Source organism: Aspergillus homomorphus, assembly GCF_003184865.1.
Source record: "Aspergillus homomorphus CBS 101889 unplaced genomic scaffold BO97scaffold_19, whole genome shotgun sequence".
In the NCBI taxonomy this organism is placed as follows: domain Eukaryota; kingdom Fungi; phylum Ascomycota; class Eurotiomycetes; order Eurotiales; family Aspergillaceae; genus Aspergillus; species Aspergillus homomorphus.
In genome coordinates, this window is record NW_020291905.1 from 69,751 (window position 1) to 96,043 (window position 26,293).

The following is a 26,293-nucleotide window of genomic DNA, read 5'->3' on the forward strand; positions in this document are numbered from 1 at the left end:
TTGTAGTCACAGCTTGGTGAGTCAGTGCTGTACCTCGTTCATGCTTCTCTGTCAAAGTCGCCTGAAGCTACTAGCACGCCAGCTTTATGTACAATTATTCACATTGATTTTGTTTGTCATGATACCCTCCATCCTGTGGCTAATATACAGTGCGAAATGCTTGGAGTACGACAGTCTATCCCAAATAAAAAGTCCAGTGACAACCCATCTAATATAAACACCCGATGACGCCGAAAAACTGCCTATGGTATAGTTTGCGATCATGAAACAGGTTGAGGTTGAGGTGCCTCGTTCTGCGAGGAGGTCTCGGGGTTTTCCCGCGGCGGCCAGTTCGGCGCCGGGTAGCTGAGAAGCTTACATACGTCCTATGTAGTTAGAGAAGCAATGCTGTTAGCGAGGGGTGTTCGTCCAGCCCGAGAAATTGCATGATAATCATTGGCGGGGGGAAAAAGTTTTTCTGGGAGCAAAGGAGAGCACTCACCCTCCGCCTACGGCGAAAATCATCGTAGAGCTTCTTCCAGATCTCGCGGTCTTTGCACCCGCTCTCCTGCATGGTACCAGGCATGACCTTGCACTTGGGCAACATATCAGCCAGCAGCTCCTGGGGCCACATGACCCACGGCTTGGGCAGCGGCCAGTCAGAGAAATGTACGAGCTTGGCCTCGCTGAGGACACGCTCAGGGTCCCAGGCCTCCCACTCGTTGCCCAGGAAGGCGCGGTGGTCGTCGGCGCGGAACTCGCCCGTGATCAGCCCGTACTGGCGGTGCGGTAGCACCAGCGCCGAGTCGCCGTACCGGCCGTTCATCAGCTCCATGTCGTACCGGCTGCCGCCCTGGGCTGCCGCCGCGGAGGAGCTGGTGGTGGTGTTGACCTGCCCGTACGTCACCGCCTCGCCGGCCTCCGTCAGCGCGTAGTACTCCTTGAATGACGGCTCCAGCACGATCAGCAGCGACGATAGCTGCCGCTTCTCTGGGAGCTGCCAGTAGGCGCGCGGCATGGCGACCTGCGCCGAGGGCAGGAAAAACAGTTCGTCCAGGTTCTGCAGCACCGTGGCGTCTGAGTCGATGTGGATTACCCGGTCGAATTCTGTTTCGCCGAATGCGAGGAATTTCGTCGTGCTCTTGTCCCAGGATTCGCCGGGGCCTAGAATACGAGGCGTGAGTATGATGTGATGACCCCCGTAGGAGACATTTCTATGTCCCGATCATGTGTGGTAGAACTTGAGAAACGTACCTGCTCCTGCCTTGACCATCTGCACATCGATCGGCACCAGCAGCGCATTGTACTTCTCATGCGCCATCGCCAGCAACTGGCTGTCCCGGTCCCGGTCGCTTTCCACCACTACATCCCATTTCTCGGGGTAGAAGAGCACGCGCTGCGCTTTGCTGCCGAGGCGCTCCAGTGCGTCGAATGTCAAAAGTGCGTTGCACAGGTATGGGCTCGAGGTGGCATATTGGCTGTAGGCGTAGCGGGTCCAGTCCACTCGGGTGTAGTCGATATGGGTCACTTTCGGCGGCGGGGGTTTCTCGCGGCGGAGGAAGAGGATGAAGAGCACGAAGAAGATGAACGCGACCCAGGTCCGGAGGTGTCGCAGCTGGCGCTTGATGATGGCCCAGCACGGTTCGTCGGGGATGTCGAAGAAGTCCGCTTCGGAGGCGTCCGAGCCTCGACGGTAGGGGAGAGTTGGCACCTTTTTGATGGCCATTGTGGGTGGAAAGCTCTAATAGAGAGATTAGGAGGAGTCTGGTGGCATTGCTTCCAATGTGATTAGCCCTTAAGACACAAATGTGAGGTATCGATCAGCCTGCTTCAGGGGATTGCGTGGAAAGTGGTGGTTATGCATCGGGGGAAGGCGCATGTGCCCGCTGAGTCATCTTATGCTGGCATAATTTGGATGGAGTGCTCCTTCACCGCCGGGGTCTTGGTCGATCTTACTGCCACGACGACTTTCTACCGCCTGCCATAAGTGGCTAAGAGCTTGTCGCAATGCATGAATAGACAGTCGCATATCTCCCCTTAAATCACCCTGTGATCGTGTTGGAGAGTTTTGTCATCACTTAGAGTCTGAATAACGTCAAGCGTCTTCACCAATTGACTGCTCGTGGTCGCTATTCTGCCAGGTTATCAATACAACGACATACCCTCCAAGTGGAGAACAACTCCTGTCCCCCAATAGCCGAGGCGGAGGAATCGCGCCTGATCCGCCATTATCCGCGCCATCTAAACTGATCTTCCCAAGTCGATCCTTCTTGCTCTCTTCCCTTACCCGGCCATGGATTTCACTCGAATCATCATCGGACTCACCCTCTGGATCCGTACGTACCTCTCCTCAATAATTGAACATCAATCCTTTACTAACTCACCCCCAGTCTTCCGCATCATCAAAAGCCGATTCTTCCCCGCCGCCCCCATCATGCCACACGGAAAAGTCATCGAGGTTGACAAGTATGCGCTTCCCCCTCTCATTTACCCAGGCACTACATAGGAAACAAGAAAAGCGCAAGAATTCCAAGCTAACCTATTCCCAACCCACAGCCCTGTCATCTTCAAGGCTCTCACCTCGTCCGGGCCCGTCGTGGTCGATTTCTTCGCGACCTGGTGCGGCCCCTGCAAGGCTGTCGCCCCGCAGATCGGCAAGCTCAGCGAGACCTACACCAATGTCCGGTTCATTCAGGTCGACGTCGACAAGGTGCGCTCCGTGGCGCAGGAGCTGCAGGTCCGCGCCATGCCGACCTTTGTGCTGTATAAAGATGGGCAGTTGCAGGAGAAGCGCGTGGTCGGTGGAAATGTGAGGGAGTTGGAGGAGGCTATTAAGAGCATTGCTTAGATTTCTTCCTGCCTTAGGCGGTCGGACAGAGGGTGGTGCTAGTTGCAAGAGTTGGGATATATCTCTTTCCATGGTGTGTGCGTTAGGGAACCGTGAGTTTAAAAGGTTGGAAGCCATACACTGATCTTGGAAGACGAAATGACATTGCTCCATGCTTGTAAGTACACCAGGATAATCCAAATAGAACGCCAGATGAAGTATAAATCGTGAGGCATGCATGCAACTGCCCCGGGAATCATCCGATGTAGGTAACGCTGAACTTCGAATTGCTTTGCACATCCACCTCCGTCAACACCTTATCATTCTGCTTCAGCTCGATGATCGTCCCGTCCTGGACCCCCACATTCTGACCACCGCCCTGCGCCTGCGCCCCCGTGAACGTAACCGTGCCAAAGTCCGTGAGCGCCACCTGCTGATCGCCCGCCTGGAAGTCCTCGACGATCCAGTCTGCATTCTGGCCCGCCAGGGTGGCTGTCGGTTCCGGCGCCGAAATCGTCTGCGACGCCTTCTGACCGGTGGATTTGTTCTCGATGAGGGCCACGCCCTGGCTCGGGGAGAGGGCCTGGACCTTGGCCACGATGGTATCCCCGGGGCTCACGGAGAGGCCGAAGTCGTACGCGTAGTCCGGATACCATTCGTACCAGGCATCGGCGGAGACTTTGCCGTTCTGGACGTAGAAGTCCACCCCGGTCTGGAGGATGGCGGCGTTGTATGTGTCGCCGTCGATGCCAACCCAGGCCGAACCGGCCTGCGTCCCGCGGCTGTTGGCTGCGGCGGTGGGCTTGGGGACTTGGAAGGTCGCGCTGACGGCTGTGTATGGGCCTGCAACGGGAGGCTGTTCGCGGACGATCCCGGCCCAGTTGCTGCTGTAGGTGACGTGGGATGTGTTGAGGGATAACTCCTCTGCTTCTCGGTAATTGTTCCTCGAGTCTGATGTTGATGGGAGTGGTTGCAGGGGACGCGAGCCACGATTCATGGACCGGGCTTGAATGCGATCTGCTAGGCCATTGCGGGGAGCAGCAAGGACACTGCTGGCCAGGCAGGTGGTAGTGAGAATCGAGGCTAGGAATTTCATGGTGGGCTGACAAGGTAGACTGTAATGATCAAGAGCTCGAGTCGAAGAGTTAGATTTGGGGTGGACGTTAAAACACCTATCTTGCGGGGAAAGCGTCCATCTATCTTATACTCTGCTTGGGGACTTGACATGGTTGCACGCGGACAGGCTCATCTTGTCTATATCTGGATTAGGAAATTATATAGACCCCGCGATCTTGTCATGGGTGTTGACCCCATGGTCGTGTGTATGTCATCCCTAAGGGGGAAAGTCAAATCATGCCAGGAACCAGACTCTGAAGTCTGCTAATGGTCATGCTATCGGACCACGAGGTCCACTATCTCGAAACGGAGATGTCTTATCTAAGGAAGATCTGGTATAGGATCCGTGATTGAAGCGCCGAGTAATGATCAGTTCCAAGAGCATGCGGTTTCATATCGGATTTAGCCTTTGTTGAAACAAGAACTAGATTTAAATTGATGTCAGGCATAGACGAACATATTCGCGAGCGATTAGTCTCCGGGAAATTGGCTTTTATGCCAAGGTATCGACGTCTTCGTAGATTGGAACAGTCCCTGCTTGATGATCGCGTGCAAGAGCTTGAATACCGTATGTTGGTGCAAAGTCTCTTTCCAGGCAGTCTAATCAACAGTAATGGGCACCTTTCAAATGCACCTAGGCCGAAGCCAGCAGGTAATGAGTGCAGACATCCCGATTGTTCACATACCTCACATGCCAAGCGACGCAACCAACATTCCAGCCCTGGCGTGCTCGCTCGGCAACTGCAAGCGACACTTGGGTGACTTGGTCATTTCCCATTACTTACCAGAGGACTAACTGTCCGGAAACTGGCGCTTAAATCCATAGCAAATGCATGGTGCGTCATACGCTTCTTGTTGCCGACACAAACTCTGCGCCCATGCTGGCCTGCAGCTGGTCTGGGTTGGCATGGGAGAGTAATTCCTGTGTCACCACGGGATTGATTTTAAGAAATAGGAGTCTCCCTGCTTTGCATTTTGTAAACAGAATTGTCATTGTCTTGCATGTAACCAGCTTAATCAGTTAATGAAACCTGTATCATGGCTAGCCAGCTTTGCATATACCGGGGCATTGACGATAGATCTCGCGACAAGATGGTGCATTGAGCGTGAAAAGCTCAAGTCGGAGACAGTAGGCAGAAAAAGTTGTCTCGATTCGTCGTGTGCAGCACCAGATGCAGCTCAAGAAGATGACTTTTCTCTTGTTGGTGATTGTGTCGGCTTCGGCGAAGGGGTTTAGTATGGAGTGTGGATCGCCCGTCGGGACTTTCGCGGGTAGTAGTGCGACGGACCCTTGCAGCAACAAGTTGGAGTCTGGACCCGAAGCTTGAGGACCAGGATCAATTGAGACCGAATTCTAATTGATGACTGGCAGGCAGCCTAGTAGCTGACATGGGTGTGGATAGAATCACACTTACGGAGTAAAGTGCATGAGTACGGTTGTTTATTGAGCCGTTATCGGCCCTGACGCGGTTACATAATGTGCTTGAAATCTAGAAGGCCAATCAGGAGCATCGCAAATGACGCCATGAAAGCATGGCTGACAATTACGGCCTTAGGCACTCCCACCGTCCTGCGCATGTGGCAGACGATAAAACATGAGTCCGGCCGAGTCACCGATCAATCCGCATCATTTCGTTTTTCTTGCTTTTGTTTTTCTTTGATATACAAGCTTCGCTTGGATTACCATGGGCCCACAAGGCATGGCGCGCTCGGTTCCCCGAGTCTCGAGGGTCGTACGATCATTGACTCAGCGCAATAGCCTCTCTACTTTGATTGCGAAGCGTCCAGTTCTCCGAGCCAGCTCCCTATTGCAGTCCCGCGCATTATATCAGGCTTCCCAGCGCAGAGCACAGCCGGCCACCGCGCAATCAAACACAACCAGATACTCATCCAATCCAGCCCTCTCCTTTCCCTGCCTCGATGCTCAGGATGCCATATCTGCCCAGCTCTCCGCACGGTCGCTCGAATCCGGACCCGAACCCTCCTATACCACCGGACAGCACGAACAATTTCACTGCGAAGATCCGATTCTCCTCGACTGGGGCGGCGTGCTCCGCGAATTCAATATTGCATATGAAACGTGGGGTCAATTGAACGCGGACAAGAGCAATGCCATTCTGCTGCACACCGGTCTTTCGGCATCGAGTCACGCACACAGCACCGAAACCAACCCCAAGCCGGGCTGGTGGGAGAAGTTTATTGGCCCCGGCAAGCCTCTCGACACGAACAAGCATTTCATAATCTGCACGAACGTTATCGGAGGATGTTACGGAAGCACTGGACCTTCGTCGATCGACCCTTCAGACGGCAAGAGATACGCCACTCGATTCCCCATCCTTACGATAGACGATATGGTACGGGCACAATTCCGTCTCCTTGACTCACTGGGCATTCAAAAATTGTATGCGTCTGTTGGTTCCAGCATGGGCGGTATGCAAAGTCTCGCTGCGGGTGTCCTATTCCCGGAGCGCATCGGCAAAGTTGTGAGTATCAGCGGGTGCGCCCGAAGCCACCCATACAGCATTGCGATGAGACACACGCAGCGCCAGGTGCTGATGATGGACCCGAAGTGGGCCCGGGGTTTCTACTATGACTCCGTGCCGCCTCATTCGGGGATGAAGCTCGCTCGAGAGATCGCTACGGTAACATACCGCAGTGGCCCCGAATGGGAGATGCGCTTTGGACGCAAGCGTGCGGATCCCAGCAAGCAACCCGCTCTTTGCCCAGACTTCTTGATTGAAACATACCTTGACCATGCGGGTGAGAAATTCTGCTTGGAGTATGACCCGAACAGTCTCCTTTATGTCTCCAAGGCCATGGATCTGTTTGATCTGGGGTATGCCCATCAAGAAGAGACCATGAAGCGAAGAGCAGCCAATGAAGTCAAGATTGCCGAGGGTGGTAACGATACCCAGGAGAACAACATCACCTGCAGCTTGACCCTTCCCACCAAGCCGTACGAAGAACAGCCGTTCCAGACTGCGTCTACGCCTTCGATGGACCAGTCTGTTACTGAGGGTGGAGAGGCCCCGGACACGCCCCCGCAGGACCTGGTTCGTGGACTCGCGCCACTGAAGAACCACCCTGTCCTGGTCATCGGGGTCGCCAGTGATATTCTCTTTCCTGCTTGGCAACAGCGAGAAATCGCAGAGACGCTTCGCGCCACAGGGAACCAGACTGTGGAGCATATTGAATTGGGAGAGGATGTTTCAATTTTTGGACATGATACGTTCCTCCTTGACCTGAAGAACATTGGAGGCGCAGTGGAAAGGTTCTTGCAGTAGACGTGGAACTTGAATTTGAATTGAGATACCACATGTACTGTACTTTTATTGGCATTGGTGAGGTTGTGGTCACATTTTACATACCCAGCTGACTTGACCTGGATCAGTGTCATCAGGAAGCCAGAAAAGCCGTTCTTTATGTAGGCAAGTACATAGAAGAGATGATCAGCATAAGGACATAAATCGTTTACCTTAATTCTTCGCTACCAGCCTGCACTACCGTGGAGTTTCTTAGTACTTTCAAGTCATTTAGCCCGATTTGGTGGCGATGATCTGGCACGTGACTGCGCGCAGTGTACCCGTGGATACCGGGCGGTGAAACGCGTGGGCTTTGCGCTCCCGCCAACCAATGATTGGTCGCGATCACAATTTATTATATTTTGCTACAGATCGTTAAATCCGAACACAACTTGAACACTTGATGCCTCCATTCACCTTGTCGCAACCTGGGATCTTTTCATTCATATAACACTTCGCTCTGTGTTATGTTTCTAGTCACCCACCCTTTCCAACCTTTCCCTCTCCTCTTCCTCTCTCCCTCTTACCCCGCCTCTACCACTCCTTTTCAACTTCCCTCTCCCTCTTCCTAACCTCCTCGAAAGATCTTCTTCACAGTGTTTACATGCACAGACAAACAATTCCGCAATCAACGGAGTAAATAGACTCTTTCCTGATCGCTATCGCCTATCGCTCCTACAACTCGTGTTTCTCCACGCTCCGCCTCCGACATGGTCCTTTTGCGACTCGGTGTTAAAGTCTTCTCCCGCGAGCAGCTGCAGGGCGCATCGTCATCGACTGATCGTGATGGCCTTGGTCGCGCAAAGCCTCAATTCCGGGACCGGGAGATAGATAGCTTCTTGGTCGTACTCGATAGCCCTGAGGAGACGAATCTGGGCGAATTGGCCCATATCATATGCGAGAAATGGAAAAAGAGAAGACCGAATGCCGAGTAAGTACCTGTTTGGTTTAACCAGAGATGAAGGATCCCATGGCGTGGGCCTGCCTTCCCACCTTCGCTCGAGCAAAGTTCAGCGCGACTGGAGTGACAAGAGTGTGCCGTTGTCCGCGGGTGCTTCGTGTGTGCTAACAGACGCTGGATGAACAGACCTCTCGAGATCAAAAAGCTGCTTGACGATGAGAACGATGACTACGACCTCGATGCTGAATTGACTGTGGCCGATGTCTTCGTCAACCAAGGCAAGGCTCGTCAGGATGCTTCCGATCAGCGCGCCACTGTCCGCGTCATTCAGAAGCCAAGCCAATACACACCTGTTCGATTGCCCTCCGTTACTCACGACTGGGATGCTCTTGCAGAAGACGCTGAGCGCCAGAGGCAAATCAAGAAGGAGATCATCAAGAAGGAAATGAACCAATTCCCGACCATCTATGAAGACCCCAAGGATGCTTTCAGATTCGAATTGGCTCGTAACCGTACGACCTCTTCAGCAGGGAGTATGCATGACAGTTTAATGCGCCCTCGCGATATTCCTGTCTTCTCTGTTGAGAGAGATGAGATTCCTGGATCACCTCCACACTTAGACAAACAGATCGCTCAGCAGCAACTGCAACGTCGTCAACGGACGGCTAGTGTATTCGCGCCAACCCCTACACACAAGCGGGCGGAAAGCCAGGAATTGGGCGATTTGCATTGCAAGGAGAGCAAATCAAGCATCCTAAAGACACACCCACTATTTGCCAAGAGCAGCTCGAGTCAAGTGAGGGCGCCGCAGACTATATCAGAAGAGGAAACAGACCCTTTGCATGCCCCGTTGCAGAGTGATGTCGGCGTCGAGCAAAATCGTCCCAACAAAAGCGAGATCATGGAGATCGTCATCGACGAAAGTGAACCTGAATACATCAATGAAGGATTGGAGACTCTAGAACGGGCGGCCACGACGACCCGAGCTACAACCCAAGTAGTGCTAGACGATCTGTCTTCTGGACCAGCCCATGCGGGGATAAGTAATCCGAGGGGCAATGTCTCCGGCAGTACAAACGCCGATGCTCTGCAAGACAATGCATTGCGTAAGCGAAAGCTGAGCCCGGAGACTTTGAAGCCCAACAAGGAGCCGCGACGACAGGAGCCTAAGAGTACCCAAGCAGTGGAGGACACCTCGGCGCACTCTTTGACAAAAGCCGAGGCTAGTTCCAGCACGCCGCGCCGTCGTGATAGAGCCCCGTCTTTCTCAGGCGCTGGGCGACGTTTGGGCCTCGGAGAGTGCTCACCCCGAGCGCAACCTAAGTCTGGCCTTGGATTAGGCATCACCAGCAGCCCTTCTAGCAAGCCATCAGCAGTGCGCGCACCCTCGCCTAGCTCACCGTCACGTGCTCAGAGAACCCCATCGAAGCTGGCGACTCCAATGAAAGGGGGCCCAACAACTCTGTGCAAGGGCACATCGGCTGACGAGCAGCCTGAACGCCGCGGAACAGTATCGTCTCCTCATAATGTTGATCTCATTGTGACCAAATCCGGGCCAGCACCCGCGTCGACTCAAAGAGGGTCCAGTGGCACTAGTAAGAAACAGGAAGCAGTCCGGGATACGAAAGTTGCCGATCAATCTCCTATGATACCTAAGCCTGGTGCAAAGGAAAATACCAAACAAGCCGTATTCGATGAATTTGAAGCGAAAGCGTGGGTGGCGGAAGCACGACAGACGCTGGAGAAAGCCACAAAGCAGGGCTGTGATCATAACGGCATTCCTCTGTTAAAGGCAGTGCTGAACACATGGGATGCACTTCAGAAGCCCAACCCAAACGGCCGACGGAAGAACGAAGCTTCTGCTAAGAGAGAGCAACGGAATAAATTCAAAGACTTGCGTCAGCAGGTCGAGAAATCGGGGCTCTTGAAGAGCCTACTTGCAGCATCTTCGAAGACGAAGTCATTACAGCCAACCAAAAAGGTCGAACCAATGCGTACAACACCGGCCGGTTCGAAAAGCGCGACCAAAGCCAATGGCACCCCAACCCCTCAACCGACGCAAGGAGGGTCAGTTCCACGGGTCCAGAGCTCCTTGACATCGACTCCAGCTCGTAGTACACAGGCTAAAAATGGGTCAACGACGCCGACGAAGCTCGATCTCACCGGATCAAGTTCAGGGTCTGACTCGGAATCAGATTCAAATTCAGACTCAAGCTCGGAGTCTGAAGAAGACAACAGTCCGCCACCTTCAACGCAGAACGTCACCCATCGGCCCAATGCGTCTACGCCTTTCACTTCGAAGTCTCCGCCGTTGTCCCGACTCCCTCCCACGACTGTCACCTGGTCGCACGCACGCGGGGTTCCCCAGGCGACTCATTCTTCACTGAAAGAATTGAAAGAGAGACGGCAGAAGGAACTAGCGGAGCAGCAGAGGGCTAGAGAGTTGGAGGCAAGCAAGCATCTCCAGTCAAAAGCAAAGCCAGTCATCCCTGGAGCTGATCAGGACAGTGAAAGCGAGGAAGAGAGCGAAAGCGAAAGTGAGAGCGAGAGCGACAGTGACAGTGGGAGTGGCAGTGATTAATGTAGGATACATGAGTCTGTCATGGCCAAAATGATAATGTAAATCTCATTAACGAATGGTTTCATGTTCCTAATGTGATAGAGTAGACAGCCGCAATGCCAATACGAGCAATGATGATTGAAAGCATTTCCTTGTCTTGTATTACTTTTAGATTACCTAGATCCCGCTATAGATTTTTTCTCAAGGCACATTGACACCGTTCGACTCGGCCTCTTCAGGCGCGCCCGCACCCTCGAACAATTCCTGCGGCGGTCTTTCCACGGTCAAGTTCCAGCCAAGGGAATCCTCGACCTTCCCGTTCTGAATCCCCTTCAGCGTCTGCAGAAGCTTCACGCAGACTTCGCCGCCATTGTTCGCCTCCCCGCCGCTCTGGAACTCAAACTTATCGTTCCTCGACCGCATCGTGATGCTCCGGATAGGCACGAGCGCCGCCGCCGTTCCACAGGCAATCACCTCGTCAAACTCCTTGATCTCCTCGTATGGCACGCGCCGCCGCTCGGCCTTATAGCCGAGCAGTCGGGTACCGATCTCCAGCACCGACTGCGCCGTGACAGAGTCAATAACATTCTTACTATCAGGCTGCACCAAGGTGACCGAGCCATCCGCAGCCTTCTTGACCCCAATGAACGCGGACGTGGAGAACTCATCCACCTCAGACCGGGTCCGACTATCGAGGTGCAAGGTAATCCCGAATCCCTCGCGGTACGCCTTAGCGCTATGCCGCAGCACAGGCGCATAGTTTCCACCGACCTTCGCCGACCCGGTCCCCTCCGGCGCACTGCGATCGAAGTCCTCCAGGATCAACGCATCCACAGCACTGACGCCGTGGTACACGCCCGTCGGCATCACGAACACCACGAATGTGTACTCCTCTGGCGCGGTCAGCGCCAGCTGTGGCGATGACCCGAACACCAGCGGCCGGATGTACATGGCCGCGCCCGTCTCGTGCGGCGGCACGAACTCCGCGTTCGCCGCCACTGCCAGCTGCACCGCTTCCACGAATAGCGCCTCCGGCACCGGCGGGATCGAGATGAACTCCGCCGAGTGCCGCAGCCGCACTGCGTTGCGCTCCGGCCGGAAGATCGTGATCTTGCCGTTGCTGTTGCCCTCGCCGGCGTGTCGGAATGCTTTCAGCCCTTCGTACGCTTGTTGCCCGTAGTTTAGCCCCGGGGCCATCCCGTGGATGCTCAGGTGCGGGGTCGCGACGAATTTGGGCGCCGACCATGTCGATGTGCTGGTTGAGTAGTGGCTTTCGATGTGGCCGTTGACTTTTCGAGAAGATGGTTAGTATTTTGCTACTAAGAAGGGGGAAGGGGCTGAGGGTGGTGGTTTGGAGGTTTCATGGCCTAGGTGGTGGTTGCGGACTTACCATCGCGGACTTTAAAGCCGACGTTGTTCCAGTCGATGGAGCTGACGGGGGGAGGCGGGAAGTGGGTTGTCATGGTGTATTGTGTGCTTGATTGTGAGGACTGGATCGAGAGGCTTGAATTGAGAATAGGTTGTAGGGTGGTGGTGAGGTGGTCCAGACTAAATAGTGAAGAATATCTGGTACTGAGTCATGGATGATGAAGACCGCGGAGGGGCGGCGGGTCTTTCTTATGTCGTCTTAAGGGCGCGGCTTGAATTGAGTGTAACTGAACATCAGATTGGTGGACTGCTTGTTTGCGCCCTCAAGGGTCTTCGTATCCGTGACCATGTGTGCCTGATGGTTGGTAAGACTCGTCTGGCTTCGTATTCGACATTGATTGAAGAGGATCTATACTTCCAATTGATAAATCTACAGTCTACAGACGCTATTTTTGACGTCAGGCTCCACTAGGACTAACTGCATGTCATGGAATTCTGGACTAAGGCATCCTTCCGAGGCATTCGGTCAGATGAGATCCAGTGATGCTATGCTGCCCTAAAGGAGGGCCTTCGATCCCACGTGACTATGGTGAGAGCCACTTGCCGTATCGGGCCTAGATTCCCCCAGCCTGGGTTTGTCCAATGAACAGCCCTGGCGGCAGCGGGAATGCACTGGCACCCGTGACCAGTCCTGAGCACTCCCGATGTCGCTCCCGCAAGTCCCCGACTCAGGGCGATGATTCACACTTGCCTATTCCAGCGAAGGAGTCATACTCAGCTTTCCCCACCCTGACTGGTCTCCCTTATTATCTTCGCTCCTCACCTCTCAATTCAACTTCCCTTTCTCAACACCTCACATCTTCACAAACACACTTCCCAATCACAATCATGAGCGGTCCTAAAGCTGTGGCAGAGAACATGCTCTGGGGTGGTCGATTCACTCGTTCGTCTCCTTTTCCAATCTCAATGGCCTACACTGCAGCTAACGCGTCCCGTTTCTTATGGTCACAGAGGGCCTCGACCCCCTAATGGTGCAGTACAACGAATCCTTGCCATACGACCGCATTTTCTGGAAACAGGACATCGCCGGCTCCATTGCCTTTGCCCGCGCCAACACCAAGACCGGTATCCTGTCCGAACACGAGTTCGCCGAGATCCAGCGCGGTTTCGCCCAGATCGCCGAGGAATGGAGCACAAATTCTTTCGTCGTTAAGGAGAATGATGAGGACATCCACACTGCCAATGAACGTCGCCTGTCGGAGATCATCGGCAAGGAGATTGGCGGCAAATTGCACACTGGTCGGTCTCGGAACGAGCAGGTTGCGACGGACATGCGGCTTTGGCTCCGCGATGAACTGCGCAAGCTTGACCAATTTCTGTGCGATCTCATCAAGGTCTCAATTGCTCGTGCCGAGTCGGAGATCGAATACCTCATGCCTGGCTACACGCACCTGCAGAAGGCTCAGCCCGTCCGCTGGAGTCACTGGATCCTGTCGCATGCCACCGCCTTTGCCAGCGAGCTGCAACGTCTACGCGAAGTCACCAAGCGTGTCAACCGCAGCCCCCTCGGTACCGGCGCTCTCGCCGGAAATCCTTTCCAGATCGATCGTGAGGCAATGGCCAAGGAGCTGGGCTTCGATGGTCTTTTGTACAACTCGATGAATGCCGTGGCCGACCGTGACTTCGCCATGGAGACCATGCAGTGGGGTAGCTCGTTTATGCTGAAGATCTCTCGCTGGGCCGAGGATCTCATCATCTATAGCAGCTTGGAGTTTGGATTTGTTCGCTTGTCGGATGCTTACTCGACTGGTTCGTCGTTGATGCCTCAAAAGAAGAACGCAGGTATGTTAGCTTTTTATCAGGTATTAATATGCTGATTCTAGACCATGCTGACTCAGTGATGAACAGACAGCCTGGAGCTTCTGCGCGGAAAGTCGGGCCGTGCTTTCGGCCAGATGGCGGGCTTGATGTGCACCATCAAGGGTCTACCCACCACCTACAACAAGGATCTGCAGGAGAGTGTCGAGCCTCTCCTCGACCACATCAAGACCGTCGGCGACAGCATTCAGATCGCCACGGGCGTTCTTTCCACGCTTACCGTCATCCCCGAGAAGATGATCGCGGCTCTTGCCCCCGAGATGCTGGCTACCGAGATTGCAGACTACCTTGTCCGCAAGGGTGTGCCTTTCCGTGAGGGTCACCATATCTCTGGCCGGGTTGTTGCCTTGGCTGAGAAGTACCGAGTTCCCATGGATACGTTGTCCTTGGAGCAGCTCAAGACCGTCGATGCTCGCTTCGATGACGACGTGCAAGCTTGCTTGGATTACGAGCGTGCTGTCGAGCTGAAAGACGCTGTGGGCGGCACTAGTCGCCGGGCTGTTCTGGAGCAGACTGGCGTTCTGAGGGGGTTGTTGTAAGATATCTACTGGATTTGGGTATTTGGTGCACTATTTCGGGACTTCTTTTTCTTTTGGGGCGAACAATAGCATGAGGGCTCTTTTACATTAATTTAATACAATACATAGAGCGTGTTCTTGGAGACTATGATGGAGGCTCTTGACTTCAAATGAGAACGATGATCTACTTGTCCATCAACAAAACTCGGTAAATTGACGATATGATGTGCCTGCACAGCTACTCGTACTTGTCGACAGTGCTCAACCGGATTTAAAGAAGTAAATATGGGTGCCCAATGGGCAACCTGCACAAGACACGTAGTCAAGGCGCATGCAGCCAACACTACCACTGCCGCATAAGGTGGCCAACTTCAGTTGCCAGCACTGGCGATCGTTGCCCTGGAGGTTGGCGATAACCACCCATTGTAGCATGGATCAGCGATTATCTGGGCGAATTATGGCATAGATATTGGAGCAGGAGTATAGATAGGGAATGCTCGCTTATGCCCCGTCATTGGCCCACAATTGCGGTTTGAGTTACGTAAGGCCCCAGAGCTCCGACTCCGGGATGAGTCAATGAATCTTAGTCAACACTTTCCCTCCCCCGACCGTCAGTGATTCATTGCGAACTAGCGGTCCTATATTAATCGGCTTCATTCTCCAAGACTCCCTTCATCTTCCTTGAAATCCAATCTACATTTCATCTCCCATACTCCTACTCCTCACACATCCAACAACATGGCCTCCGAAAAGCCCCGTGTCTGTCTGGCCTACTCCGGTATGTTTCCCCATCCCAACAACCCCGCATTTTGCGCCAATTGATCCGAGATAAGAGCGGTTGTCGCTAACCTTTGATTCTCTTTCTAGGTGGTCTTGACACCAGCTGCATTCTGCGCTGGCTCATCGGTATAGCTCACCTGGTTTCGTCTGGCCTTTTTCCCGACTAACAATACATATCAGAGGAGGGTTACGATGTGGTCTGCTTCCTCGCCAATGTCGGCCAGGAGGAGGATTGGGCTGCCGTCGAGGCCAAGGCCCTGAAGATTGGCGCCAAGAAGATGATCATTGAGGATCTCCAGCGCGAGTTCATCACCGAGCTCTGCTTCCCCGCTATCCGTACGATACCTGGCTTCTCTGGTGCTACGGGAACCATGCTAACTCGTGCCAGAGTGCAATGCCATCTACGAGGGCCGCTACCTGCTCGGAACCAGCTTGGCTCGCCCCGTCATTGCCCGTGCTCAGATGCGCGCTGCCCAGCGCGAGGGCTGCCAGTTCGTCAGCCACGGTGCCACGGGTAAGGGTAACGACCAGGTCCGCTTCGAGCTGGCCTTCTACGCCATTCAGCCCTCCATCAAGATCATCGCCCCCTGGCGTGATCCCAAGTTCTTCAAGCGTTTCGCTGGCCGTAACGATCTCCTTGACTACGCCGCCCAGACTGGCATCCCCGTCACTTCCACCAAGGTGAGCCCACCCAGGTATCATTTGACAAGATTTCCGAGCATCGCGCTAATATATCCTAAAATAGGCCAAGCCGTGGTCCATGGGTTCGTACCTTGTCATCGTGCATGGTCGCATAGATGATGCTAACTGATCGACACAGACTCCAACTCTGCCCACTGCAGTTACGAGGCTGGTATGTGACACCACTGTTGGTATATTTTGGACTCAGCTAACAACAATCCGTCACGTAGGCATCTTGGAAGACCCCAACCAGACCCCTCCCGCTGACATGTGGACCATGACCGCCGACCCCCTTACTGCCCCCAACGAGCCCGTTGACCTCACCATCCACTTCGAGCAGGGTGTTCCCACCAAACTTATTGCCCCCGGCAAGGAGTACACCGACCCCGTCGAGCTCTTCTACGCTCTTAACAAAATTGGCTATACCCACGGCATTGGCCGTATCGATATTGTCGAGAACCGTTTCATCGGTCTCAAGAGCCGTGGCTGCTACGACTGTATGGCGCCCACACTTTTGCCTACTTCGGATTTCTGCTGACATCACCATCCAGCTCCTGCTATGACCATCCTGCGCGATGCTCACCTTGACCTTGAGGGTAAGCCAATGCCAGTTGCTCCGTCGGACCGAATCTCGCTGATCATTCCAAAGGTCTTGTCATGGACGGTCAGGTCCGCGCTCTCCGGGACCAGTTTGTCACCCACAACTGGTCTATTCAGCTCTACAACGGCTAGTAAGTATTTCGAAATCCTACCGGTGCTGGTACGAGTTTGGAAATGATGCTAATTGTCTTATAGCTACTTCAGTGCCGAGCGTGAATTCATTGAGAACAGCATCAAGTTCAGCCAGAAGGTGAGTGATCTCTTGTCAAAATATGACTAGTGTTGTCGGTTCTAACTATGGCCACAGCGCGTGAACGGTGAGGTCCGCGTCCGCCTTTACAAGGGCCACGTCTACATCCTTGGTCGCTCCAGCAGCACCGAGAAGCTCTACTCGGCTGAGGAGGCTTCCATGGACTCCCTGGAGGACTTCGAGCCCACTGACACCACCGGCTTCGTCGCTATTCAGTCTATCCGGTATGCTTGTCCTTGCTCAATCTATCTGACTCGCAATAGTCGCGCTAATATGTCTCGATAATTAGGTTGAAGAAGTACGGTCTCCAGAAGGCCGAGGAGGGGGAGAGCCTGAGCCGTGCTTAGGCAGCTGTCATGTTTGCACGATTGGAGGGATATCATGGAACATCCAAAAGGATATAAAAGTAATACCAAGCACGTTCTAGACCAAATTCGAATACCTTAGCGTTTGTTGTGCCTCCCGGGCAGGAGATGGCTTCTCCGAGGAAATTCCTAATGTAGTTAGTCAAGCGCTGGCGGGGGGCCCCACGTGACCCACCCGTGGCCCAGAACAGTCACGTGAGTCCGGGACTGCTTCAGGATCGGCGATTCCACTGGAACTCCTCAACAACGCCTGACACTGACAGGAACAGTCGGTGTTAATGGAGATTGATTGGCGAGGTTCCTGGATCAAATGGACTATCGATGGACTCCTCTGCTGCGTAGACAATCCAATCATCCGTTATTGCCACGCTGGTCACCCACTGTTCCCTGACACTCCGAGATGACGATATAATCAGCTGCAATATTACACCGTGCCGGAACAAAGACTAGTCAGAATGGTGATGAGATGTTACTTGTCATGCCCACCCGGGTGTTGTGTAATAGCAATAATGTGACCGAGAACCATTCGCCTTCTACTGCCGCCAGTGTCATCTGTCCAGAACTGTCACTAAAATCACTAGACTCGAAACTACTTATTCCCCGCTATTATTAGACATACGACAGGCGCTAACCGCTTCGCTCCAGGCGGCCTTTATTGATTGCAAGATCATCAATCAGGGTCTCACATCTCTCTCACTCACTCTCTTTCTCTTTTGTTCACTCCTTTAACCTGATCTCCCTCGCCCCTCCCCTTTTCCACCCCAAATCCAGAAACCCCTTATCGATGAGCCACTCCAACAATGTGGTGGTCATCACGTTTGCTTAGCGTTCTGATCGCCTGCACGGCCGCATCATTCGTTTCGGCCACCCGCCTGATTGAATCCAATGCGCTGAGTCTCTGCCAAAACAGCCCGAACTTCACAGCCACGTATTTCAGCGTCCGCTTCACCCCTAACAACCAGTCCCTGGCCCTCAGCTTCGATGGTGTGGCCGCCATCTCCGGATATGTTACAGCCGATGTCATCATTTATGTCTATGGCTATGAGGTGACCACCGAGACCCTCAATCCGTGCACGATGAACGTCCCCGGTCTGTGCCCGATGAATGCGGGGAATATCAACGTCCCTATCGCCAACATCGTCATCCCGGACGACGTCGTCAAGCGAATTCCAGGTGGGTCCCCCGCGACAGCGATCCTGATCATCAGTCGCTTGGCGTGCGCGCTGACACTTGAATAGGAATCGCATACACGGTCCCGGATCTAGATGCCTCTGTGCGCGTCTACATCAACTCCACCGACGCCGGCGGGACGAGTATCGCCTGTATCGAAGCGACCCTTTCAAATGGGAAGACGGTCTATCAGAAAGGCGTGGGCTGGGCCACCGCCGTCATCTCGGGCGTCGGGCTCATCGCATCGGCGGTCACGGCCAGTCTGGGCAACTCCAACACCGCCGCCCACGTCGCAGCCAACGTGTTGGCCTTCTTCGGCTTCATGCAGGCGCAGGCTATGTTCGGGATGAGCTCGGTCCACATGCCGCCCATCGTCACCGCCTGGACGCAGAATTTCCAGTGGAGCATGGGTATCATTCGCGTTGCCTTCCTGGAGACGATCTGCACCTGGTACCAGCGAGCCACGGGCGGGACCCCTGGTACGGTGCTCTCGGAGCTGTCGACGACGTCCGTCGAGGTCATGAAGCGCAGGAAACGATCACTTGAAGGCGCAGTTGTCGGCCTCTTCAAGAGGGCCGACGCTCAGTCCGCGACGGCGAAGACCGGCACCACCATCGTGCGCGGGATCAAGCGTGTGGGCTTCACGGCCGGGATCGAAGCGACCAACATCTTTCTGACGGGGTTGATCTTCTTTGTCTTCTTCGTCGCCGTCGTGATGCTGATTGTCGGCGCCCTGAAAGCGGCCTCCAAGCTACTGGCGCGATACGGGAAGATCAAGCGCGATAAGTTCGCCGACCTTCATGTCTCCAAGGGCATCCTATACCGCATGGTCCAGATCGGGTTCCCGCAGATGTGCGTTCTTTGTCTGTGGGAGTTTACCCAGCATGATTCGGCGGCGGAGGTCCTGCTGGCTGTGGTGATGTTGCTTTCTATGGTCGGGGCCTTGGGCTGGGCTGCCTTCAAGGTCATTGTCATTGCGCGCAACTCGGTAGGTCTGCATCGCAACCCCGCGTATATCCTCTTCTCCGATGAGGCATGCCTGAACAAGCTGGGATTCCTCTATGTCCAGTACCGCGCCACGGCCTATTACTTCCTGGTCCCGGCCATCACCTATATTATGGTCAAAGCAATGTTCATCGGTCTGAGCCAGCCAGCGCCGATTGTGCAAACGGTCGCTCTGGTCATCATCGAGACCTCGATGCTGATCGCAACCAGTATCCTCCGGCCCTGGATGGACCGGAAGACGAACGGGTATAACATCACGATCGGTGCAATTAACTTCGTGAACGCGATCTTCCTCCTGTTCTTTTCGCAGGTCTTCGACCAGCCGGGCATTGTGACCGGAGTCATGGGCGTGATCTTCTTCGTGTACAACGCTGCATTCGTGCTGGTTCTTCTCGTGCTCGTCCTCGTCACCTCGACCTTTGCCATTTTCTCGAAGAACCCCGACCTGCGATACCAACCGATGCGAGACGACCGCGGCTCGTTCATCAAGTCACAGAGTCAGCTTGGGATGACAGAGTTGGATGCATTGGGTTCCACTGCCCGGGGTGAGAGCCCGATGAAACGATTCTACATGGCTGGCGAGGGGAATGCGTCCAGTGCCACCGGACTCGGGGCTGGTGCGCCAGGGAGCCGCGACAGCATTCCCAGCCATCGCAGCTCCGCTTCCCCGACCGCGCGTTCGTCGCTCATCCCCGGCAGCGCAAGGGGCCCGAGTCCTGTGGGTCATACTGAGCAGCAGGCTGCCGTGTCGCAAACTGCAGATGGGGATGCTACCTCTACGCAAGCCAAGCATCTAATTGCATGAGTGTGATTTCTTCTCTTACGATTTGTTTCACGACGTTGTTCATTTAATGATTAGCTGGTGGATCATATGGGATGGATAGGCGTACGGTTTGCTATTTTCACTGGGATCTTGCTGAGGTTTTTACTTGTTGAGCTTTTGATTAAGAAAAGTCTGTTTCCATCATCTTTTCTAGGCAGTGCTCTTGCATTGTCGCATTGATTGTCATAGTGTAGCGGTAGAAGCCTTGCCCACGGCTCCCAACCATCTTCCCCTCCTTCCCTCCCCTCTTCCCCCTCACAATTCTCCCTAACTGTTCACTTCATCTCCTCTCAACCAGACCACATTCAACATTACTAGGTAATCTTCATACCCCATACAGTAAAATAGCCGATAGCCGAAAAAGCGACAGAAGCGGGGTTCTTCGAACGACCAGCGATTGGCCACCGTCGACCAAGCAAGACGCAATCCCCGCCGATCTACTGCTCGTCAGCCGACTCCCGATAGACGACGCAGCCCGGTCTATACATCGTTACAATGTGACAGTGCGGGGATGAAGGTGACCGTCTTTAAATCGAAGCCCGCTGTCACCTCTGCTTATCATGACTGGATGTATTCTCTTTGACTTATTGTGCATTACCGGCCTTGTTCCGTGCGAACAGAGTACGCCCTTACATACAAATCAAAGCACAACAACAGAAGTACTTCCTTCGTATACAAGGTCGACAACAACAACAGAAGTACTCCCTAGTATACAAATCCCAGCACGACATGCCCCCCAAACGACCCAACTTCCTCGTCATCGTAGCCGATGATCTGGGCTACTCAGACATCGGCTGCTACGGCGGCGAGATCCAGACGCCGAATCTGGATCGCCTAGCGAAGGAAGGAGTGCGATTCACTGATTTCCATGCAGCAGCCGCATGCTCGTACGCCACCCTTCCCCCCACCACCAGTCCCCTGGTCAGAACACTCACAGACCGATACAATGCAGCCCCACACGCGCCATGATCATGACAGGAACAGACCACCACATCGCAGGACTAGGCAATCTCATCGAATGGACGAACATCACAGGCCAGAACGCGCCCAAGGGGTCACAAATGTCCACCGCCCCGCAACGCGGCATGCCCGGCTACGAGGGCTACCTCAACGAGCGGGTGGTAGCGCTCCCCGAACTCCTTCGCGACGCCGGGTACCACACGCTCATGGCGGGCAAATGGCACCTGGGGCTGACGCCGGACCACGCGCCGTGTAACCGCGGCTTCGAGCGCTCGCTGGCCCACCTCCCTGCTTGCTCGAACCATTACGCCTTTGAGCCTCAGCTTGCGGGCGGGGATGAGACGCCCACCTTCTTGGAGGCGAGCTATATCGCGCTGCATATGGAGGATGATCAATATGTGCGGCGGTTGCCGGACGGCTGGTATTCGTCGGATGGGTACGGGGACCGCATGTGCCGGTATCTGCGGGAGTGGTATGAGCGGGGTGATGATGATGAAGGTGAGAAGGAGGGACAGGGGGAGGGACAGCGACGCCCGTTCTTCGCCTACCTGCCTTTCACTGCGCCGCATTGGCCGCTGCAGGCTCCGAGGGAGTACATCGAGCATTACCGTGGAGTTTACGACGAGGGTCCGGAGGCGCTAAGGCAGAAACGGCTGGAACGGCTCAAAGCGCTGGGGATGGTGCGCGCGGACGTGGAGGCGCATCCTGTCGTGGCTGACGACGACGAGGCCAAGCCGTGGGAGGAGTTCAGCGCGGAGGAGAAGGCGCTCTCGTGTCGCGCGATGGAGGTGTTCGCCGGGATGGTGGAGTGCATCGACGCCAACGTCGGCAAGGTAGTGGACTACCTGGAGACGATCGGCGAGCTGGATAACACGTTCGTGTGCTTCATGTCGGACAATGGCGCCGAGGGCGCTGCCTACGAGGCGTACCCGATGGTGCAGAGCGGCGTCATGCCGCACCTGCAGGAGTACTACGACAACTCGCTGGAGAACCTGGGCAACTACAACTCATTCATCTGGTACGGTCCCCGGTGGGCGCAGGCCGCCACCGCCCCCTCGCGACTCTACAAGGCCTACACGACCGAGGGCGGCGTGCACGTGCCGTTCCTGGCGCGGTTCCCTGCCTCCGTGCCTGTCCAGCACGGGAGTATCACGGACCAATTCGCCACGGTCATGGACCTGGCGCCCTCGATCCTCGAGATGGCAGACGTGCAGCATCCCGCACCGCGTTACAGGGGTCGCGAGGTCGTCCCGATGCGCGGGAAATCCTTCTACCCCTGGGCGAAGGGCGAGAGTGCCCGCATCCACGAGCAAGAATTCATCCAGGGATGGGAGACGTGCGGCCGGGCGGCTTTGCGCTTCGGCGACTGGAAGATCGTCTATATCCCCAAGCCGAAAGGCCCCGAGCGATGGCAGCTGTATAACCTGGTGGACGACCCCGGCGAGGTCCACGACCTCGCGGAGAAGTACCCCGATCGCTTGAAGCAGCTGCTCAAGCTCTGGGATCAGTACGTCCTCGAGACCGGCGTCATCCCGCTCCACCCCGATCTGGGCGAGTTCCTGGAGGCGACTGAGGCGCAGATGCCCGAGAATGCTTGGATGGAGTTTGATTATTGGAAGAAGGGCGCTAGGGATGCCCCGGAGAAGTTTATGAGGAAGCCTCCTCGGTTTCAGAGGGTTGTGCAGCAGTTTTAGTTTGAGGCGTTTAGCTTCGAGGATGGAATCTGATCGTTGGTCAGTTTTCGTCGATTGCGCATTGAGAGCTAGCTGGGTTGTGGTTTGAATTGCAGGTCAATCCTGTTGCAGATAACCGAGCAGTCTGCTTTATCCTGTAGATAGTCGAGTAATTGCTCCGAAGGTGCATGTGGATAGGGCTATGATATGCTTGCAAGAGACAATTTTGAAGAGACGGACTATTTATGCCAAGTCCGGGTAGTATATATCTTTAGAAGTCAGTCTGTTGTTACTGAACGTAATAAGAACGTTATCAACCTAATTAGGCAGTCATTCAAAGAGGATATCCTAGATATGATCAAGTGAACTGTTTCCTTGATTGAAAATGAACAATTTCTAGCCATGCAGTTTTGCGCAGTATGCGCCAGGACTCATCGCCATACCCTAGATACCAACACCAATCACAAAGCAAACGATGCCACGACTTCAGCTGAATTACACCACATATAGGACTAAAACCAAAGCTAAGCACAGATAAACAGTAAAGCAAGCAACCTTAGAAGTTCAGTTCAAATCAACCATATAAAACAAAGCTATGCCCAGATGAAAGCAACCAGCAAAATACAGTAAATCACCCACACCCCGAAGAATCCCTTCACTTCACCCCCGCCCAACCACCCTCCTCTCAACATTGACCCCATCAACAACAACCGCCCACCCGTCCCTCTCCCTCCGCGGAACCCTCACCATCAACGCAAGCCTCTCCCGCGGGAAAAGCGTGACGAAGTTCTCCGACCAGTACACGGGCGCGATCTCCGCACCGTCCGGCCCAACGACAGTCACATGCAGAAAGAACGCAGGCACGTCCGCTTGATTCTCCAGCGAGATCTCCAGCAGCGTCGTCGCCTGGGCGCTATCCTCCTCCTCCTCCGCGGCGGGGTGTGGCACCTTGCTAACCTTACCCGTGACAGCTGCAGTCTTCAACGCACTCAGGCCCTTGAAGTTTGCGTATTTGGTTACCGGGGTGGTGTACCAGTTCGCGCGGCTCCAATCTAGCTCGTCGTTGTGTCGTGAGAGCCAGTAGACTGTGCGGCTTAGCCGGGTGTTCTGCTGTGTTGGGGTGGAGTCGCGGAGGATAAGGCGCAGGAAGCCTACGCCGTTGTCGCCTAGTGCGGCGACTGCGTCGTCTGGTAGATGTGCGACTGACACCGAGGTGCCTGGGTCCGTGGGCGGTACGTTGACCGTTTGTTTTGAGAGCGTGCGGCCGTCTGCCGCGGCGATGAGTTCTATTTCCACGGTGCGTGGGGTTGAACGGGCGACGATGGCGTGGTTGATCATGCTTACCTCGCGGCTTGTGTAATCGTAGGCGAGGTGCTCGGTGGCACCACCGGCGGTGCTGGCTTTTACGCCGAAGTAGGCGCCGGCTGGGCGGAGGTAGAAGTCGAAGAGCTGCCAGTGCAGGCTTGGCCAGGCGGAGTTGAGCATCCAGTAGATTACGCCCGTGGCGGGGCGGGTTGCGTTATTGTTCTGGTTGAGGGCGAAGCCGTCGAATTCAGCCCGGGTGGCTTCGTAGTCTATTAGCTGGGCTTTTTGGAGGTAGTCCTCCAGCGAGGTCGGGTGGCCGTAGCGCTGGAAGAGCGCCGTGTTGTACAGCGCGCGCGTATAGAATTCTGAGTCGCCCGTCGACATGTGGTAGTGTCCTGCTCGCGGCTGGTGCCAGAGCGTTTGAAGGTCCCCTGGTGAGAGGAACTGCGAGAGCGAGCTCAGGCCCGGTGTCCCTACGCCTGGCCCCTGCTCAGACCCGAACCCGTACGCCGTCCCAGTTTCGACGCCTTGTGGCGTTGGGTCTGGCGTCCAGTAGTTTGGTGGGACCCAGTCGTAGGGACCGAGCATTTTCATGCCGGATGGTGGGAGGGTGGAGGGGTGGCCACGGGTCGAGGCTGAGGAGATGATCGGGTTGCTCCAGTTGGTGAGTGTGAGCGCGTCTAGGTAGCTTGCTGCCGCGGCGTCGTTGGGCCAGTAGTCTGATCCTAGGAGGAAGCCGAGGAGCGAGGGGTGTGGTTGGAGGTAAGTGGATTCGTGGTACATCTGGTGGAAGGCGACTGTGTAGTCTGTCGGGTCCCATTTGATGCCTTTGCCGTCGGGGTTGTACTGCTAGGTTGTTAGCGAGGAAGTCAGCAGTGGTTTAAGAGGTACGCACGTCCCATCCCTCCCATTTATCGCAACATTCCCACCCTGCTAGAATCATGATCCCCATTCGGTCCGCCATCTCGTAGAACTCCGGTTGCTCGAGCTTGCCTTCCAGCCGGATCGTGTTGAGGCCCATGTCGAGCACGTAGCGGAAGATGGTGCGGATGCGGCTCACGTTGAACCGCAGGAAGAGGTCAGGGGCGTAGCCTGCGCCGCGTACCAGGAACGGAAGGCCGTTGATGCTGAAGGAGACGTCTTTATCGGCGCTGAGCTGGGAGGCGACGTGGCGGATGCCGAAGGTTGTGCGTGGCGTACGGTCAGAGATTGTTCCTTGAGGCGTGGTCACGTTGAGCTGGACGGCGTAGAGGGGCTGACGACCCCAGGCAGCTGGCCACCAGATCTGGGGGGTTTTGATCGACACGGGAATAGAGACGGTGGTGTTCTCATTGGGGTTAAGGCGTACATTCGTTTCAAATGGGAACCGCTGCGTCCCATCTTCTGCCTCGACGAGACCCTTGACGGACCCCTGGATGGGTATATTGTTCTGGTTGGTGACATCTGCGATGACCGTCACCGTCACTTGATCACTGGGCGTGCCCTTAAAGTCGGTGAGGATCCGGACCGGGGACAGAGAAATAGGCCCTGTCTGTTTCAGCTCGATGTCGCGCCAGACCCCCGTACCGTTATCTGGCGGATAAGGGTTCCAGTCTGCGAAGCCTTGACCAAAATCGGCGAGGTAGTTGGTCGGGTAGGCCTGAACAAGAAGAGCGTTTTTCCCTGATCGGACGTGTGACGTGATATCATACTGGTGACCCCCAAAGCATCCCTGTTGGAACTCGCTCGACGCTACTTGCGCGCCGTTGAAGAAGATATCGGCCTTGGAGGAGATGCCATGGGTGACGAGGAAGAGATGGCCGCCGTTGGGTGGCGACTGCAAGCCGAACTCTTCACGATACAGCCATGGGGACTGAAAAGGGGTGAGATCAACGGCCTTCATGTGGTCTGAGTAGAAAAGATCGGTCTCATTGTGGACCCCGGCTTGAAGCAAGCCGGCCATGACGGTGCTGCGTGAGCTGATACGGTGCCATGAGTCGGTCTTAGCATCGGGCTGTGAAAGCTTCCGGGGGTCGTCTTTGGCTTGGAGCGAGGACTGAAGGTCCCAGCCAGGAATCGTTGCCGTATCACCAGGAGACAGAACAAATCCCGATATCAAAGGTAGAAGGGCTGATAACCCGAAGAAACGTCGAAGATGCATCTTTGTCGGTGGGATTGAAGCTTGTACCGATGAGGAGGATTCGAAACGGAAAGAAGTTGATTGGGATGAGAAGAAGAAGCGAAAACTCCGAA

The 26,293-nt window shown here is 54.9% G+C and overlaps 12 protein-coding genes across 12 annotated transcripts; 8 read left to right on the top strand and 4 right to left on the bottom strand.

Moving 5' to 3' along the window:
* Window positions 1-101: 101 nt before the first annotated feature.
* Window positions 102-1,791, bottom strand: BO97DRAFT_405706 (nucleotide-diphospho-sugar transferase). The gene is made up of 3 exons (XM_025695248.1): window positions 1,234-1,791; window positions 482-1,143; window positions 102-365 (listed from the first exon to the last, which is right to left on the bottom strand). Exons 1-3 carry the CDS (start codon window positions 1,703-1,705, stop codon window positions 261-263), a joined length of 1,239 nt encoding a protein of 412 aa, XP_025551121.1. The 5' UTR covers window positions 1,706-1,791; the 3' UTR covers window positions 102-260.
* A 249-nt stretch (window positions 1,792-2,040) lies between these two features.
* Window positions 2,041-3,017, top strand: BO97DRAFT_390842 (thioredoxin family protein). The gene is made up of 3 exons (XM_025693788.1): window positions 2,041-2,315; window positions 2,370-2,445; window positions 2,536-3,017. Exons 1-3 carry the CDS (start codon window positions 2,273-2,275, stop codon window positions 2,825-2,827), a joined length of 411 nt encoding a protein of 136 aa, XP_025551122.1. The 5' UTR covers window positions 2,041-2,272; the 3' UTR covers window positions 2,828-3,017.
* A 17-nt stretch (window positions 3,018-3,034) lies between these two features.
* BO97DRAFT_405708 (A4/G1 family peptidase) lies at window positions 3,035-3,968 on the bottom strand. Its single transcript, XM_025695249.1, has one exon. The coding sequence runs from the start codon at window positions 3,900-3,902 to the stop codon at window positions 3,063-3,065; it is 840 nt and encodes a 279-aa protein (XP_025551123.1). The 5' UTR covers window positions 3,903-3,968; the 3' UTR covers window positions 3,035-3,062.
* Window positions 3,969-4,780: 812 nt separating this feature from the next.
* Window positions 4,781-5,309, top strand: BO97DRAFT_405709 (uncharacterized protein). Its single transcript, XM_025695250.1, has one exon. It carries the CDS (start codon window positions 4,947-4,949, stop codon window positions 5,157-5,159), a length of 213 nt encoding a protein of 70 aa, XP_025551124.1. The 5' UTR covers window positions 4,781-4,946; the 3' UTR covers window positions 5,160-5,309.
* A 242-nt stretch (window positions 5,310-5,551) lies between these two features.
* On the top strand, window positions 5,552-7,461 carry BO97DRAFT_405710 (homoserine O-acetyltransferase family protein). Its single transcript, XM_025695251.1, has one exon. It carries the CDS (start codon window positions 5,608-5,610, stop codon window positions 7,204-7,206), a length of 1,599 nt encoding a protein of 532 aa, XP_025551125.1. The 5' UTR covers window positions 5,552-5,607; the 3' UTR covers window positions 7,207-7,461.
* A 314-nt stretch (window positions 7,462-7,775) lies between these two features.
* BO97DRAFT_443383 (uncharacterized protein) lies at window positions 7,776-10,730 on the top strand. Its single transcript, XM_025698363.1, has 2 exons — window positions 7,776-8,155; window positions 8,312-10,730. The coding sequence occupies exons 1-2, from the start codon at window positions 7,935-7,937 to the stop codon at window positions 10,704-10,706; spliced, it is 2,616 nt and encodes an 871-aa protein (XP_025551126.1). The 5' UTR covers window positions 7,776-7,934; the 3' UTR covers window positions 10,707-10,730.
* Window positions 10,731-10,839: 109 nt separating this feature from the next.
* On the bottom strand, window positions 10,840-12,460 carry BO97DRAFT_369257 (branched-chain amino acid aminotransferase). The gene is made up of 2 exons (XM_025692734.1): window positions 12,076-12,460; window positions 10,840-11,974 (listed from the first exon to the last, which is right to left on the bottom strand). Exons 1-2 carry the CDS (start codon window positions 12,146-12,148, stop codon window positions 10,887-10,889), a joined length of 1,161 nt encoding a protein of 386 aa, XP_025551127.1. The 5' UTR covers window positions 12,149-12,460; the 3' UTR covers window positions 10,840-10,886.
* A 350-nt stretch (window positions 12,461-12,810) lies between these two features.
* Window positions 12,811-14,640, top strand: BO97DRAFT_390855 (argininosuccinate lyase ARG4). The gene is made up of 3 exons (XM_025693789.1): window positions 12,811-12,996; window positions 13,065-13,895; window positions 13,962-14,640. Exons 1-3 carry the CDS (start codon window positions 12,942-12,944, stop codon window positions 14,468-14,470), a joined length of 1,395 nt encoding a protein of 464 aa, XP_025551128.1. The 5' UTR covers window positions 12,811-12,941; the 3' UTR covers window positions 14,471-14,640.
* Window positions 14,641-15,063: 423 nt separating this feature from the next.
* Window positions 15,064-17,207, top strand: BO97DRAFT_369263 (argininosuccinate synthase). The gene is made up of 12 exons (XM_025692735.1): window positions 15,064-15,227; window positions 15,317-15,355; window positions 15,410-15,565; window positions 15,618-15,910; window positions 15,975-15,993; window positions 16,050-16,082; window positions 16,141-16,407; window positions 16,462-16,506; window positions 16,560-16,641; window positions 16,706-16,760; window positions 16,818-16,984; window positions 17,050-17,207. The coding sequence occupies exons 1-12, from the start codon at window positions 15,188-15,190 to the stop codon at window positions 17,105-17,107; spliced, it is 1,254 nt and encodes a 417-aa protein (XP_025551129.1). The 5' UTR covers window positions 15,064-15,187; the 3' UTR covers window positions 17,108-17,207.
* A 434-nt stretch (window positions 17,208-17,641) lies between these two features.
* On the top strand, window positions 17,642-20,263 carry BO97DRAFT_390859 (transient receptor potential ion channel family protein). Its single transcript, XM_025693790.1, has 2 exons — window positions 17,642-18,298; window positions 18,364-20,263. Exons 1-2 carry the CDS (start codon window positions 17,926-17,928, stop codon window positions 20,103-20,105), a joined length of 2,115 nt encoding a protein of 704 aa, XP_025551130.1. The 5' UTR covers window positions 17,642-17,925; the 3' UTR covers window positions 20,106-20,263.
* Window positions 20,264-20,852: 589 nt separating this feature from the next.
* BO97DRAFT_345872 (arylsulfatase) lies at window positions 20,853-22,777 on the top strand (the record flags this gene model as incomplete). Its single annotated transcript, XM_025691785.1, has 2 exons — window positions 20,853-21,010; window positions 21,076-22,777. The coding sequence occupies 2 exons, from the start codon at window positions 20,853-20,855 to the stop codon at window positions 22,775-22,777; spliced, it is 1,860 nt and encodes a 619-aa protein (XP_025551131.1).
* Window positions 22,778-23,416: 639 nt separating this feature from the next.
* On the bottom strand, window positions 23,417-26,201 carry BO97DRAFT_390864 (putative glycosyl hydrolase; the record flags this gene model as incomplete). The annotated part of the gene is made up of 2 exons (XM_025693791.1): window positions 23,417-24,907; window positions 24,957-26,201. The coding sequence occupies 2 exons, from the start codon at window positions 26,199-26,201 to the stop codon at window positions 23,417-23,419; spliced, it is 2,736 nt and encodes a 911-aa protein (XP_025551132.1).
* Between the last annotated feature and the right edge of the window lie 92 nt (window positions 26,202-26,293).